At 46.3% G+C, this 16,570-nt stretch overlaps 1 protein-coding gene across 6 annotated transcripts; it reads left to right on the top strand.

The window, feature by feature from the left end:
- The first annotated feature begins 43 nt into the window (after positions 1 to 43).
- TMEM25 (transmembrane protein 25) lies at positions 44 to 4,637 on the top strand. Of its 6 annotated transcripts, none has more exons than XM_074335405.1 (9): positions 44 to 182; positions 588 to 758; positions 1,025 to 1,336; positions 1,778 to 2,068; positions 2,271 to 2,399; positions 2,713 to 2,743; positions 2,896 to 2,996; positions 3,138 to 3,224; positions 3,347 to 4,637. In XM_074335405.1, the coding sequence occupies exons 2-9, from the start codon at positions 689 to 691 to the stop codon at positions 3,418 to 3,420; spliced, it is 1,095 nt and encodes a 364-aa protein (XP_074191506.1). In that variant the 5' UTR covers positions 44 to 182; positions 588 to 688; the 3' UTR covers positions 3,421 to 4,637. The 6 variants fall into 6 exon arrangements, with proteins under 6 accessions (XP_074191506.1, XP_019571791.2, XP_019571790.2 ...); XM_019716232.2 differs by having other exon boundaries at positions 80 to 182; positions 567 to 758; XM_019716231.2 differs by having other exon boundaries at positions 80 to 182; positions 567 to 758; positions 983 to 1,336.
- The last annotated feature ends 11,933 nt before the right edge of the window (positions 4,638 to 16,570 follow it).

Genomic DNA, 16,570 nt, shown 5'->3' with positions numbered 1-16,570 from the left:
CGCCGTCCTCGCGGGCGCAGGGCGCTCAGGGATTCCCTACGCCGGAGGCCGTCGGTGCGTGGGGCACTGCCGCGTGGTCGGGCATTGATTGGCCTTGCCTGGCTTAGCCCCGCCCCTGCAGGGCTCTGCAGTGTTTGTCAGACCTGAGCAGTTGCTGTGGCTGCGCTCTGGGTGGGAGACAGGTGAGCCGCCCCCGACTGCGGCGCGGGGAAGCTTGGGGGGTCCCAGCCGGCCGCATCACCTCTTCCTCAGCCCATGTCCGCCTGAGCAACCAGAAGGACGGGAAAGGGGGGTAGGGCGAGAGATGGGGGCAGGAGGAATGGTGCAAGAGAGACACGGGGTCTGGAGAAGGACGATCTCTTTCGGGGAGGGGCAATATCAGCCTGTGAGCGTCTGGGCCTAGGGTGGGCTGCACGGTTGCCAGTTGTTTCTGTGTATCTGCGGGGGGGGTGTCTGTCCGCTAGAGTCAGAGCTCAGTTCCGCGCCCGCAGGGTACACAGGTACACGTACGCGCTGGGTGGATTTGGGCTTGGCTTTTCGCGTCCTTGCCTACATTTCTGGGTCAGTCTACATTTTTGTTTCTGGAGAGTCAATTTCCTGGAGGAATCACCAAGCTGGCCTGATCTCACCTGACTAACGTCGAGGCTCACCCCGGTCTCGCCAGCGTGGGGCTCAGGCCGGGGCCACCATGGCGCAGCCTTCACGCCCAGCTCCACTCTCGCACACGCTGCTGCTCCTGCCAGCCGTTCTGAGCTCAGGTACACCCGCCCTCTTCATCCCTTGGCCAAGCACTTCAAGAGCCAAATCCCCTTCTCTCCCTTCGTTTCCTGCACCTTCTGTCTGGATACCCACTTCAGGCCCCAGTCACCAGAGCTGGGTTCCCCTCACCCACCTACCCAAGATCTAGCCAGTCCCTGGTGAGAGAACCCAGATTTTCTGTTCTTGGCTGCCCCTCTGTAACTGGACTTCATACTGGTCACAGAACAGTACCAAGCCTACCTCAGAAACCCCTGCTGCGTTCCAGGTTGGGGGGAGTTGGCGCCACGAATTGATGGCCAGGCCTGGGCTGAGCGGGCACTTCGGGAGAATGAACGCCACGCCTTCACCTGCCGAGTGGCAGGGGGGCCTGGCACCCCGCAACTGGCCTGGTACCTGGATGGTCAGCTGCAGGAGGCCAGCACCTCAAGACTGCTGAGTGTGGGAGGAGAGGCCTTCTCTGGAGGCACCAGCACCTTCACTGTCATTGCCCAGCGGGCCCAGCATGAGCTCAACTGCTCTGTGCAGGATCCAGGCAGTGGCCGGCCAGCCAACGCCTCCGTCATCCTCAATGTGCAATGTGAGTATCCCTGAGGTGGGCAGGGAGACAGGTTCTCTGCCCGGGCACCCCCAACAGCCACCTGGTTGGTGGTCTGATAGGACATTTAACAAACATTTAAGCACTTTCCGAATATTAATTCACTTTAATCCTCACAGTAATCCTATGAGGTAATTACTGTTGTTATCCCCATTTTACAAATGAGAAAACAGGCACAGAGAAGTTAAGCAATCTGGTAGAGGTCATACAGCTGGTAAGTAGCAGAGCCAGGATTCAAGTCTGGACATTTTAGCTCTAGTGTGTTTATACTCTTGATCACCACACAGTGCTGCCTATAAGCTGGACCCAGCCATCCTATTTCCCAATGTCCCCTCAAGGAGAGGTCCCTTCTGGGTTTGGGAAGAAAGGTCAAGGAGTATGAGGAGCTATGGTGAGAGCATATTGGCCTCTGCTTTGTACCAGTTAAGCCAGAGATTGCTCAGGTTGGAGCCAAGTACCAGGAAGCTCAGGACCAGGGCCTCCTCGTTGTCCTTTTTGCCCTGGTGCGTGCCAACCCGCCTGCCAGTGTGACCTGGATCGACCAGAATGGGCCAGTGACTGTCAACACTTCCAACTTCCTGCTGCTGGATGCCCAGAACTACCCCTGGCTCACCAACCACACTGTGCAGCTGCAGCTCCGAAGCCTAGCATACAACCTATCCGTGGTAGCCACCAATGATGTGGGTGTCACCAGTGCCTCGCTTCCAGCCCCAGGTGAGCACTGCCACTAATGGGCCCAGCAAAGCCCCTGGTGGGTGTGGAATCTTAGTATAGAAATGGGAGGATTGTTGCCCCCTGAGTGAGGCTTGTGAATGAGCTGTCCCCAGCTGCCTTGGGCAAGGAGGACAGAGGACCTGTGACATCTCAGAGTTGGGGGCCCTGCCCCCTCAGAACCTAACCAAAGGATGACCTGCAGGACTCCTGGCCACCCGGGTGGAAGTGCCACTGCTTGGCATTGTTGTGGCTGGAGGGCTTGCCCTGGGCACCCTGGTGGCGTTCAGCACCTTGGTGGCCTGCCTGGTCTGCAGGAAAGAGAAGACCAAAGGTAGGGCCAAAGCGGTGTGGGGCAGAGGGTGGCTGGGGAGTGGAGATGAGGTCAGGGGTGAGCAGCAGGACAGCAAGTAGGGCTGGGCAGAACAAGTCATCTCTGACAAGTGTTCACGGGTGTGCCCATGGGTAAATCATGTGCATCCGAGGTGGCAGGACTGTGCACTGGGAACAATACCCCTGGTCCCAGAGCCAGGGCTGGGCATTTGAGAAACTCCTTGCATGAGGGTCCTGGGTCTGAAAGGACAGGAGGCGCAGAGCCCAGGTTGGTGGGCACACTGAGAACAGTGGTATGGTTTCTTTCTCCTCAGGCCCCTCCCGGCGCCCGTCTCTGATCTCTAGGTAACTCTGGGGCTGGGTGAATGGGCTTAATAGAGATGCAGCATGGGGACAGGTGGGAAAGTGCAGTTGCTGGTAGTTCTGGAATGGGCCTGAAAGCAGGGATCGGGGCCTGCTGGAACCAGGATGTATCCCAGGATTTGTCTGCCCCATAGTGACTCCAACAATGTGAAACTCAACAACATGCGCCTGCCACGGGAGAACTTGTCCCTCCCATCCAACCTTCAGCTCAACAACCTCACTCCGGATCCCAGAGGTACATCCAGGACCCTCTGTTTGCCCCTGCTTTATCTTCAGAGGTGCCTCTGAGAAAAAAAGAGACCTTGGTTCTTAGGACAGGCACAGCCCACCAGGCACACTTCTCGTCCTGCGCATCATCTCCTTTGTCACCCAACAGGGAAACCAGCAGACCAGCAGGTGGCTCGGAACAACAGCCAGCCAGAACTTCTGGACCTAGAGCCCGGCGGCCTCCTCACCAGCCAAGGTACCCTCCTCCTGTGCTCACCAGCCCTTGTGTTTATGCCTCTGAGTCCCCAGGGACAGAGATGGGTCTCCCAACTTCCAAGGATAAGGGTTACCGACTCCTGGGCCTCTCTGACCCTACAGGTTTCATCCGTCTCCCAGTGCTGGGCTACATCTATCGAGTATCCAGCGTGAGCAGTGATGAGATCTGGCTCTGAGCTGAGGGCGAGACGGAGGGTGCCATGGCCTCTGGGCACCCTCGTACTCTTCAAAGGCATCCTCTGCCTGGCCATGTTGCCAACAGGAGGCCATGCCACTGCCACTTTTGCTTGCCCTCTGGTTGGGGTGCCCTCTCTGTCATCCACCTGATGGTTCATTGGGATCCGACTCTCAGGAGCATAGGTATCCTTGGCAAGGCTGCTGGCTAGACCCAAGCCCTTGTTCTAACTCAGGTGGGGGTCCTGCATGTTATACTCATGTCCAGTCAGCTAGAGCTCTTGGCCCAGGTGTTTAGAGGTCATCCAGCACGTAAGTGTGGCATGGCCCTGTTGGCTTGGGCCTGCTCTGTGCCCTCCAGCAGTACTCAGCACCTTGTACAGCAGGCGTGGGGGCATGCCTGCTTGTGGGACAAGGAGGGTCCTGTACATCTTGGATTTCCTTCCCGTGCTATGCAACTTGGTTCCCTCAGGGAAAATTTAGGACCTCGCTAGCTTTATAGAACCAAACTGCCCTTGCCCAGGGGCATTGGCCAAGCACAAACTAGTCCCTTTTGCGCATACCTCTGCCCTTTCTTTGCCGCCTCTGTCCCCACCTTCTCTTGGGCACTAGACTTCTCCACTGGCCCAGCCCCTGGTGGAGTTAGTGCCTGGTGTTAACACAAATAAGAGGGAAAAGAGGGAGGTGAGAAGTCTGGTGGCTTCTAGGACAGCATGTAGCTATGCTTCATTTTTTTACACTGTTAGTAATTCCCCGGGGGCGGGGGGGGGGCGTGAGTGAGGGCCTCAGGGCCCTCTCTGTGGCTTCCCCAAGTCTGGTCTTCCTGTGATTCACTGAATGCCCTGAGCTCTCTGCATTGGTGGTTTCCTTCTCAACATGTCTCCCCTGCCGTGGGACCGACCCCAGCCCTGACCAACCTCTGACTGCCCCCCTGACCAACCCATTCTTCCTGTCCCACCCTTTGTTCTTCAGGGGATGGTCATAGTGGCACTTAATTCAACAGTGTGGGAAGCTTTAGGGGGACATGGAGAAATAGGGAGACCACATACCCCAAAATGACCTAAGGACACTTTACAAAGCATCATGAAAATGACTGCAAATTAACATAGTGTGGAGTATATTTTTCATTGTTATCTAGTTTTATAATTTTTCTCATGTTACTGCCTAGGACAGTGCTGAGCACACAGTAAATTCAATAAACTTGAGGGAGTGAATGTTACATGTGTTTCATTCCTTCAAATATGTTTCTTAATGAGATCTTTTAAATCACACAGTAGACAAAATACAGCAAACACCTGTGTACCACCACTCAACTCTTGAATCTTAACATTTTACTTTATTTGCTTTAAATCTTTTATTTTTAAAAATAAGTAATATTATTTCTTTAACTACACTGTTCCCAGGGGTGAGGATGGCATTTTCTATTTCAAGAATGCCCATGGGATCATAGATATACCCAGGGACTGAGTCTACCTTGGTCAATATCACTTGGCAATCTCCTCCCTCAGGACTGTGGCTAAGCCACACTGAGCCTCTTTGCCCTGACCAAGGGTACAGAAGGCTCAGACTAAGCTGTGATTTTTCTGGGGGGAAAAAAAAAATTCTGGGCGATCATAAGGGCAGATTTATAGTCTCCCTTTTTTAGTGACAGATTGGCTTGGCTTGCATAGCTCTGGGTTTTCCAGCCACGTCCTTTCCTCGTCTCTCTTTTATTCAGTATTTTCCTCCATGGAAGTGGCTAAGGCTGCCCCAGCCTCCTGAGAGGATCTTAGTTCCAACCTCTATTGATTTTGTTTGTAAGCTCCTTCATGGCTCCAGAACTTTTAGCAACCAGCCAATTCTGTTGACCTCCACTATTCCTTTTGGTAGGTCCTAGGGCCCCTTCCTTGATGGTTCTTTGGCAAGGCTACAAGTTCTGCATGCTTTCCTCTCAGCTGCATTCAAGGTCTTACTTTAGCAGAAAGATTTGCTCCCTGGCAAATCTCTCATCCTTGCAAGTGTTTGCTAAGAAATGGACTTTCAAACTGGTGTCCCAATTCTCCATACATGTCCCTTAGATCAGAGAGTCCTTGTACCTTTGTTGAGTCACACACTCCTTGGAGAATGTGACAAAAGTTAACTCTCTGAGAAAATGCAGACTGAAAAACCCCTGCTCATTATGCGAGTCAAAGCCCATCAAATTATAACATGGATGAACCTTGAAAACACTATGCTAAATAAAAGAAGCCAAACCCAAAAGACCACATATTCTATGCCTCCATTTATATCAAATTCCCAAAACAGGCAAATCTACAGACACAATAGACTAATAGGAACTTGTGAAAATTAATGTTCAACTTTGTGCATTGCTGGTGGGTATGTAAAGTGGTGCAGCCACTGTGGAAGACAGTATAGCATTTCCTCAAAAAGTTACATGATTCAGCAATTTTACTTCTTATCATAGGTTTATTCCCCAAAGTATTCAAAGCAGGGACTCACACAGTTATTTGTACACCAATACTAGTAGCAGCGTTATTTACAATAGCCAAAATGTGGAAACAACCCAAATGTACGTTAACATGTGAATGGATAAAGAAAACGTAGTATATACATACAATGGAATATTATTCAGCCTTTTAAAAAGGAAGGAAATTCTGACATATGCTACAACACGGATGAACCTTGACAACATTATGCTAAGTGAAATAAGCCAGACACCAAAAGACAAACCTTGTATGATTCCACTGACGTGGTACCTAGAATAGGCAAACTCTGAAGACAGAAGATAGAAGTTACCAGGAGCTGGGTGGAGAGGAAGGGAGAGGCAGGAGGTATTGTTTAATGGCTACAGTTTCAATTTAGGATAACAAAAAAGTTCTGAAGCTAGATAGTGGTGATGGTTGCACAACAATGTAAATGTACTTAATGCCACTGCACTGTACACTTAAAAGTGGTTAAATGGTAAATTTCATTTTATGTATATTTTACTTTGTATTTAAATTTTGATTACTTATTCAATCTTCTTACTACTTACAGGTCTTTCAAATTTTCTACTTTGTCAGTCTTGGTAGGTTTTGTGTTTCTAGGAATTTTGTCATTTTATCTAGGTTATCCAATTTGTTGGCTACAATTATTCATAGTACTCTCTAATCCTTTTATTTCTATAGAATTGATAGTAATATCCCCACTTTCATTTCTGATTTTAGTTATTTGAGTTTTGTCTTTTTTTCTTTCTTAGACAACTTGGCTAAAGGCGTTTCAATTTTGTTAATCATTTTGAAGAACCAACTTTTGGTTTTGTCAATTTTCTCTATTGTTTTTCTGTTATCTATTTTATTTTCATTTGCTCTAATCTTTACTATTTCCTTCCTCTGCTAGCTATGGGTTGTTTGTCCTTTTTCTAGTTCCTAAGATTGTAAAGTTAGATTGTTAATTTGAGGTGTTTTGTTTTTTTTTTAAAGATTTTATTGGGGAAGGGGAACAGGACTTTTTTGGGGAACAGTGTGTACTTCCAGGACTGTTTTTTCCAAGTCAAGTTGTTGTCCTTTCAGTCTTAGTTGTGGAGGGTGCAGCTCAGCGCCAGGTCCAGTTGCCGTTGCTAGTTGCAGGGGGCACAGCCCACCATCCCTTGTGGGAGCCGAACCAGCAACTTTGAGGTTGAGAGGACACGCTCCATCCGGGAGCTCAGCGGCAGCTCAGCTCAAGGTGCCGTGTTCAATCTTAGTTGCAGGGGGCGGAGCCCACCATCCCTTGCAGGACTCAAAGAGTTGAACTGGCAACCTTGTGGTTGAGAGCCCACTGGCCCATGTGGGAATCGAACCGGCAGCCTTCAGAGTTAGGAGCGTGGAGCTCTAACCGCCTGAGCCACTGGGCCAGCCCGAGGTGTTTGTTTTTTTTGTTTTTGTTTTAATGTAAGCATTTATAGCTCAAAATTTCCCTCTGAGCAATGCTTTTGCTGCATCCCATAAGTTTTGGTGTGTTGTATTTTTGTTTTCATTTATCCCTAAGTATTTTCTAATTTCCCTTGTGATTTCTTCTTTGACCCATTGGTGAAGAGTGTATTGTTTAATTTCCACGAATTTGTGGATATTTGAGTTTTCCTTCTGTTGATTTCTAACTTCATTCCATTGTGGTCTGAGAAGATACTTTGTATATCTGTCTTTGTAAATCTACTGAGACTTGATTTGTGACCTAACATATGTTCTGTCCCAGAAAATGTCCCACATGCACTTGAGAGGAATGTGTACCCTGTGTTGTTGGGTAGAGTGTTGTGTATATGTCTGTTAGATCCAGTTGTTTATTGTGTTGTTCAAACCCTCTATTTCCTTACTAACCATCTGTCTTGTTCTATCAATTATTGAGAGTGGGGTACTGAAGTGTCCAACATTACTGTAGAACTGTATTTTTTCTTTCAATTCTGTCAACTTTTTATATCTTCTGAGGGTCTGTTATTAGGTGTGTAAATGTTTATAATTGTTATACCTTCTTGCTATATTGCATCTTCTTTTTGTAAGTTTCCTATTATTTCACGGATGTGGAATCCTCTTATCTCTCTGTAACAAATTTGTCTGCATATTGAAATAATCTGAGGAGTTTCTTAAAATGTGGATTCTGATATCCCACCTCCAGATATTGTGATTTAATTAGCCTGGTATGTTCACTGGAATAGGAAACTTTTCTTTTTTTAATTAAAGTTTATTGGGGTGACAATTGTTAGTAAAGTTACATAGATTTCAGGTGTACATTCAGGTGTAATTCTGTATTACATCATGTATATATCACATTGTATGTTCACCACTCAGAGTCAGTTCTCTGTCCATCACCATATATTGGATCCCCTTTACCTTCATCTACGACCCCTTCCCCCCTTACCCTCTGGTAACCACTAAACTATTGTCTGTGTCTATGGGTTTTTGTTTCTTCATTTGTTTGTCTTGTTCTTTTGTTGTTTTCAGTTTTATATACCACATATCAGTGAAATCATATGGTTCTCAACTTTTTCTGTCTGACTTATTTAGCTCAGCATAATAATCTCAAGATCCATCCATGTCGCATAGAAACTTTTCTTTAAAAGATCTCCAGTTGAACCATCAACAAAACTAAAAGACAACCTACTGAATGGAAGAATATATTTGTAAATGATACATCTGAAAAAGGGTTAATATCCAAAAAATATAAAGAACTCATACAATTTAACACCAAAAAACCCCCAAACAATCCAATTTAAAAATGGGCATAGGTGGGGGCAACCTGTTGGCTCAGTTGGTTAGAGTGCAGTGCTTATAACACCAAGATCACTGGTTCGATTCCCACATGGGCCAGTGAGCTGCGCCCTCCACAACTATATTGAAAACGACTTGACTTGGAGTTGATGGGTCCTGAAAAAATACACTGTTCCCCAATAAAATTTTAAAAAATGGGCATAGGACCTAGTTAGACATTACTGCCAAGAGGACACACAGATGACCAACAGGCATATAAAAAGATGCTCAACATCACTAATCATCAGGGAAATGAAGATTAAAACCACAAAGAGATACCACCTCACACATGTCAGAATGGCTGTCATCAATAAATCAACAAACACGTGTTGGCGCGGATGTGGAGAAAAGGGAATCCTTGTGCTGTTGGTGGGATTGCAAATCAGTGCAGCCACTATGGAAAACAATTTGGTGGTTCCTCAAAAAAATTAAAAATAGTGCTGCCATACAATCCAGTAATTCTGCTTCTGGGTATTCATCTGAACGAAACAAAAACACTAATTTGAGAAGATATATGCATGCCCACGTTCATTGCAGCATTACTAGTAATAGCGAAGATATGGAAGCATCCTAGATGTCCATCAAGAGATGATTGGATAAAGAAGATGTGGTACATGTATACAATGGAATATTACTCAGCCATAAAAATTTAAATCTTGCCATTTGAGACAATATGAATGGACCTAGAGGGTATTATGCTAAGTGAGATAAGTCAGAGAAAGACAAATACCATATGATCTCATATGTGGAATCTAAAAAAACTAAATAAAACAGAAAAAGACCCATAGATACAGAGAATAAGCTGATGGTTGCCAAAGGGGAAGGGGTGGGGAGATAGGGATAAAAATATCTTCAGTTGATTCTAACATGCAACCAAGTTTGAGAACTGCTCTATGAATATTGTATTTCATTTTTCAAATCTTGCCTGCTTTGTTTCTGATTTCCTTTGTTCTGTCAGTTTTAGTCTCTATTTTTCTGGCTTTCTTCAAATGTCTGGTGATCTCTGTATGTTCATATTTAAGAACGAGAGTTGCAAGATGGCCAGATGGTTCAGTTGGTTAGAGCGTGAGCTCTCAGCAACAAGGTTGCCCATTCAATTCCCGCATGGAATGGGTGGCTGCGCCCCCTGCAATCTAACTAAGATTGAAAATGGCAACTGGACTTGGAGCTGAGCTGCGCCCTCCACAACTAGATTGAAGGACAACGACTTGGAGCTGATGGGCCCTGGAGAAACACACTGTTTCCCAATATTCCCCAATTAAAAAAAAAAGGTTAAAAAAAATCGAAGAAAGTGATTGTTTAAAAAAAGAAGAAGAATGAGAATTGCAAACATGCATGAATGCACATACACAAGAATGAGATACCAGAAAGTTGATTGGAAGTTGACGGGTAGGTAGGGATATTTGCTTAAAGACTCTGTCAGTATCTGTGGGTCTTTTCTCTTGGGCTGATCAATTTCCCAAAAGAAGACTTCTAATATTGTGCTTTAGAGGTATAAGCCTGAAGAGGGCTGAAGGTCTCACTGCTCATTCCTTCATTTATCCTCTTATTTTAAATATGGCCCCTTATTCCTGTCCTCATAGTTACTTGGTATTCTCATGGCCAGGGCCTCCTTGATTCAAAGGTGACTATCTTCTGTTGGGGTAAGGAGGTGGGCAGCATAGATGGGGACGTTTCTGGGGATCCAATCTTTCTACAAACCTTCAACCAATCTTTCTGTTTTCAGCCACACCCTGCACACATGACACCAGAAATATGAGGTCTGACCATTAAGTTCATGAACTTGCCACCGTGCACTTACATTGGCAGCACTGTACAAACAACTCTGTAAGGTACCATAACCTTGGTACATCAGTGTCTCACAGCTGTGTTCCTGTCGACATGTGGCGGTGTCTTGCTGAGTGGTGTTCATCATTGTTGTGTGTTTTTGTGTGTCGTCGCGAGAATGTCTGAACTTGAATTGGAGGAACGAACAAACATCAAATTTCTTGTTAAACTTGGCAAGAGTGAAAGTGAAATCAGGGACATGTTACTCCAAGTTTATGGGGATAATGCCATTGAAGAAAATGGCAGTGTACAAATGGATTAAACATTTGTCTGAGGGGCAAGAATGCATTACTGATGAGGTCAGTGCGAACTGTAACAAGCAGAAATGATTAAAACATTGCAAAAATTCGTCGAATTGTGCCTCAAAATTATCAGCTGACTGTGAGAAGCATTGCAGACCAAGTAAACATTGATAGAAAAAGTTAGGAAAATCTTAACTGAGAATCTTGGCATGAGAAAGGTGTGTGCAAAAATGGTCCCGAAGGAGCTCTTACATCACGACAACACACCAGCTCACATGGCACTGTCTGTGAGGGAGTTTTTAGCCATTAACAAATAACTGGGGCCGGCCTGGTGGCTCAGGCGGTTAGAGCTCCGTGCTCCTAACTCCGAAGGCTGCTGGTTCGATTCCCACATGGGCCAGTGGGCTCTCAACCACAAGGTTGCCAGTTCAATTCCTCGAGTCCCGCAAGGGATGGTGGGCTCTGCCCCCTGCAACTAAGATTGAACACGGCACCTTGAGCTGAGCTGCCTCCCGGATGGCTCAGTTGTTGGTTGAAGCGTGGGCTCTCAACCACAAGGTTGCCGGTTCGACTCCCGCAAGGGATGGTGGGCTGCGCCCCCTGCAACTAGCAACGGCAACTGGACCTGGAGCTGAGCTGCGCCCTCCACAACTAAGACTGAAAGAACAACAACTTGAAGCCGAACAGAACCCTCCACAACTAAGATTGAAAGGACAACAATTTGACCATTGTTCCCCAATAAAGTCCTGTTCCCCTTCCCCAATAAAATCTTTAAAAAAAAACAAAAAAACAACAAATAACTGTATTGGAACACCCTCCCTACTCACCTGATCTGGCCCCCAATGACTTCTTTCTTTACCCAAAGATAAAGGAAATATTGAAAGGAAGACATTTTTGATGACATTCAGGACATCAAGGGTAATATGACGACACCTCTGATGGCCATTCCAGAAAAAGAGTTCCAAAATTGCTTTGAAGGGTGGACTAGGCGCTGGCATAGGTGCATAGCTTCCCAAGTGGAGGACTTCAAAAGTGACTGTAGTGATATTCAGCAATGAGGTGTGTAGCACGTTTTCTAGGATGAGTTTGCAAACTTGTCAGACCTCGTATCTGGCACTTTTAATTCCTGATCCTTTCCAGTGTCAAGTGGCTTATCAGTTTCTCGGTTCCTCCTTCATAGGCAATCAAATTGCAGGCTTCCCCCCACCCACCCACTAAATCAGTTACCATTTGTCCATCTTCTAAAATTTTGCTATCTAGTCTTTCATTATTTTCTTTCTTACTATCTACCTGTCCTTGCTGGTTTACACCTTTTTTAAAATTTATTCTGGTACTGTCATTTTAGTCAATAAGGTTGAAGGAAGGAAGATGTAAATACTTGTGTTTAATATTTACTTATTTAGAAGTGTTGAGAACCCTTCTAAATAATCAGCAGAGGTGAGGGACACTTCCAGCAAGGAAAAGGTGTAGTTAGAAGAGGAAACTCGTGAGTCATGTGTAGAGCATGGCAAGCATATTGGTTAACATTTGGGAATGATGGAAAATAAGGACTTTTGGGTAGGTAAAGAGTAGCCAAATGGATAGTCTAAAAGGCCACGCTGAAAATGTATACTTAGTAATGTAATTATTATATCTGACATTTTGTGGCACTTAATGTTTATACATATTTTCACCCACAAGACAAAACTAAGAGTTAAGTTAGTGTTTATTATAATTGATTCAGAGCTACTTTAACTGAGGCATAGAAGTTAACTGACCTTTCTTTGGGCCACAGAACAAGCAGCCTACAGGGAGTAACTATAGATTATTGAAGAGGAGAGAGGAGCTCATGATGAAAACTGAAGATGATCCCTGCCGAGTTAATGTGTATGTGCTGACGTAGGGCGAGAAGCTTGAAAGCTCACACATTAAACAGTAAGTTGGGCAGGTAATACAATTTATCCTCATTGTTTGCAGGTTCCATATTTCTGAATTCACTTGCTAAAACTTATTTGTAATCCAAAAGTCAATACTTGCAGTGTTTTCACGATCATTTGCAACCACACTCAGAGCAGTGAAAAATTAGCGTTGCCCAATACCTACTTCCCAGCTGAGGCTGAATAAGGCAACATTCTGCCTTTTGGCTTCAGCTGTCATACTGTAAAGAAACGCCCTTTTCAAGTTCTATTTAATGCCATGTTTCTTACTCGTTGGTGGTATAATGCAGGGTCTCAGCTCCCGCTCCCCGCACAAGAACGCAGGATATGGTGAGGCCAAAAAGGAACACCCACGGAGCCATAGATAAGGGAGTCATATCACTATATTCTCACTGGCGGCTGGTCGAGGCACAAAAAACAAACATCCGCCAGTACCCCAATGAGGAGTCTTCCTGCACCCCAGTCTCACTGGCGGCCGGGCGAGACACAGGAAGTAGGATCCACACGATCCACAATCCACAATCCGCTTGCTAACTTCACTTGCTAGCCGCAATCTGCACTTGCTAGTTTAGCCACGGCAGTTATATCAGTGGCTAATGGCTCACTGGTTACAGCGGATGGCCATCTGATCACAGTTGATGGCCATCTACTACCCGAGCCAGCACCTTTCCACGTGAGGCCGAGAGCCTGGAAACTGCTCTCCTGGCTCTGTCTGCACAGGACACCACCCCTTTAACCTTTCATTTCTTTAGCACCCGTCATTCTTCCTTTTGTTTCTTGAGCCCTTCCAACACTTTTGTAATCAATTTCCCATATTTAACACCCTTTCTTAGAAGTAACTAGCATGGTTTCTGACTTCCTGACTGGAGCTTGGCTGATATAACCTCCAAAATATTTCCCAAATCTGTCCATCTCTACTACTATCACCACTCCCACCCTAATCCAAGGTACAGTTACCTATCACCTTGATTACTGAAATAGCTAGCCCCCCTGAGACCACAACCAGGCAGGTCTGGAGCTAGACAGGCAGGGAGCCTGTAAGGCAGGCAGCATTAACTGGTGAGAGACTGTCATGCAGGGTGCCAAGCGGGGTCTCTGCTCCCGCTCCCCACATAAGAACGCAGGACATGGTGAGGTCAAAAAGGAACACCCACGGAGCCATAGGTAGGGGAGTCATACCACTATATTCTCTCTGGCAGCATCCGCCTCTCTGCAATCCACTCTTCTTAGCTCAGCCACCACCTTCTTGCTAGCCCCCATTTTCTGCTAGAGTAGCCATGGCAGTTACATTAGTGGCCAATGGCTCACTGGTTACAGCTGATGGCCAACTAGCCACAGCTGATGGCCATCCAATCACAGCTGATGGCCATTTACTACCTGAGCCAGCACCTGTCTATGTGAGGTCGAGAGCCTGGAAACTGCTTTCTGGGGCTCTGTCCCCACACTCCACCCCTACAGGCTCTCGCCTCACAATCTACATGACAAGCATGTTCCGCGAGGAGCCTGGAGGAGAATGCAATATCCTGGACACAGCCAGGCTCTCTGGGCACAGCCAGGGTTTCTCAGGGCACCACCAGTACTTCTGGGCACGGCCAGACTTCCTGGACTTCTTAGGGTACCACTAGTTTCCCCGGGCACAGCTAGGATTTCTCAGGGCACCACCAGTACTTCTGGGCACGGCCAGACTTCCTGGACTTCTTAGGGTACCACCAATCTCTCCAGGCATAGCCAGGGTTTCTCAGGGCACTGCCACTCTCTCTGGGCTCAGCCAGACTTCCTGGACTCAGCCAGGGCTCTCAGGGCACTGCCACCCTCTCTGGGCCTCTCAGGGTACCCTGCTGGAACAACAGCGACTCACAATCAAGGTGCTTACATATTCTCGATGGTGGCCAGTCAAGACACAAAAGCAAACATCCGCCAGTTCCACTATATGGTGGTGTGTTCCTAAACAAACAGTCAAGCTGTCCATTAAATTAGGGATGGAAGGCAATTCCCCATAGTCCATAGTCATTCGCCGGGGCTGTCCTGGGGGTGAGGGATGACCTTGACCTCATCCTCATCTCCCACGGAGGACTCAGCAAGCGTTTCCTCCTGGGGACTACAAGTCCTGCATCCGGGCTGCCTGAGCAGGAACTTCCCGGCCCACAGGGCCGCAACGACCTTTGCTTTCTCCGGCCTGTGCTGGTGGGAGAACCATCCACGTCCTCCCACCCCTCCACGGGGGTCCAGCTCTCCGGCAGCTGCTCCTCCTGGTCTTCTAGAGACTGAGTGTTCATACCCACAAACTGCTCCACCGTCCTTCAGAGAGCTTTGGCCGGCACCGTACCCAGCTTACGAAACAGGGCTTTCATACGTGCAAACTGCTCCAGTACATTCTGGATAGCTTCAGCCGACACCACACCCTGCTCGCTGCGCCATTTGTCATGCAGGGTGCCAAGCGGGGTCTCTGCTCCCGCTCCACACATAACACAGGACATGGTGAGGCCAAAAAGGAACACCCACCGAGCCATAGGTAGGGGAGTCATATCACTATATTCTCGCTGGCGGCATCCGCCTCTCTGCAATCCGCTCGTTAGCTCAGCCACCATCTTCTAGCTAGCCCCCATTTTTTTTGCTAGCGTAGCCACAGCAGTTATATTAGTGGCCAATGGCTCACTGGTTACAGCTGACGGCCAACTAGCCACAGCTGATGGCCATCCAATCACAGTTGATGGCCATTTACTACCTGAGCCAGCACCTGTCTATGTGAGGTCGAGAGCCTGGAAACTGCTTTCTGGGGCTCTGTCCCCACAGAGACCCCCAGAAAAAATAAGTTCCAGGAGAAAAATGATTCCCCTCTACTGCCAATCTTGGAGGACTGGTGTTTGATTTTGTTTCACAAAGTTGATGTGCTTAAACTGCTATTCACTTAATGTCTTACTAGGCCAAGTTCCTTCTCTCTACATTACACTCAGTCTACCTTTTCTCTTTCATTTTATAGAATAGCAGGATATGCTGGATGTTTATGTCATAAGACATGGGGAGCACTCTGTGAAGTATCAGAGTAAAGTTGTGAAAACCAGGAAGTTCTGTTAGTTACCTGGTATACAGATATATTACACAGAACTCCAGGACAGACAGTAAATCACTTTAAGTGTAACTTGACTATTCCCACAGCTGAGAGAAGTCGTGACCTGCACTTGTAGTTGGAAGAAAGGCTGTCACCTTGTGTAACTGTTGGAGACTTGTTTTAGTGTGCCCCAGTTGTACCTAGTGTGCGTCTTATGTCCACTGATTTGAAGACAGAGGACATCTTGAAGGATCCCTTGCTTTAACCACTGTATGAACTGCTTCTAAAACATTTTACTACCTAAATATTTAAAATACGCCATTCATTGCACACAGCCACAAAATACAAATCTTTCCTTTCTATACATGCTAGGATATATGTAAATTATTTTATAGTCTTGTTTTAAATGTCAGTGTTTCTATGATAGTAAACTACACTGTGTCCCCGAAAATAAGACCTAGCAGGATCATCAGCTCTAATGTGTCTTTTGGAGCAAAAATTAATATAAGGCCCGGTAGTTATATTATATAATGTTATATTATTATAAGACACAGTCTTATATTATAGTAGAATAAGACCGGGTCATATTAATTTTTGCTCCAAAAGACACATTAGAACTGATGGTCCAGCTAGGTCTTATTTTCAGGGAAACACAGTATTAGATTCTTTTCCTTTTAAAGTACAGATCTAATCTAAGTATAGATTAAATAGACAGCTCCCTAGTCAGTTATTTTGTAAATTCTTACCTGTTGAATAAAATGTTTAAATACTGCATGTATCTCATGTACAAAGTTGATATACATTATATTCATGTACATAAAATTAAAGATGTTAGATTATATACTGCTTATTACCCCCCCAAAAAAAGAGCAGCAGGA

The sequence above is a fragment of the Rhinolophus sinicus genome, linkage group LG06 (assembly GCF_036562045.2).
Source record: "Rhinolophus sinicus isolate RSC01 linkage group LG06, ASM3656204v1, whole genome shotgun sequence".
Classification (NCBI taxonomy): Eukaryota; Metazoa; Chordata; class Mammalia; order Chiroptera; family Rhinolophidae; genus Rhinolophus; species Rhinolophus sinicus.
The sequence above is the reverse complement of the archived record's forward strand: the minus strand, read 5'-3'. Positions and strand labels throughout refer to the sequence as shown.

Excerpts from the sequence above, each read along its gene's own strand:
- TMEM25 (XM_019716231.2), top strand. The coding sequence starts at position 689 with ATGGCGCAGCCTTCACGCCCAGCTCCACTCTCGCACACGCTGCTGCTC. Across the intron at positions 2,069-2,270 it reads TGCCTCGCTTCCAGCCCCAG|GACTCCTGGCCACCCGGGTG; the intron begins GTGAGCACTGCC and ends GATGACCTGCAG. Across the intron at positions 2,744-2,895 it reads CGCCCGTCTCTGATCTCTAG|TGACTCCAACAATGTGAAAC; the intron begins GTAACTCTGGGG and ends TCTGCCCCATAG.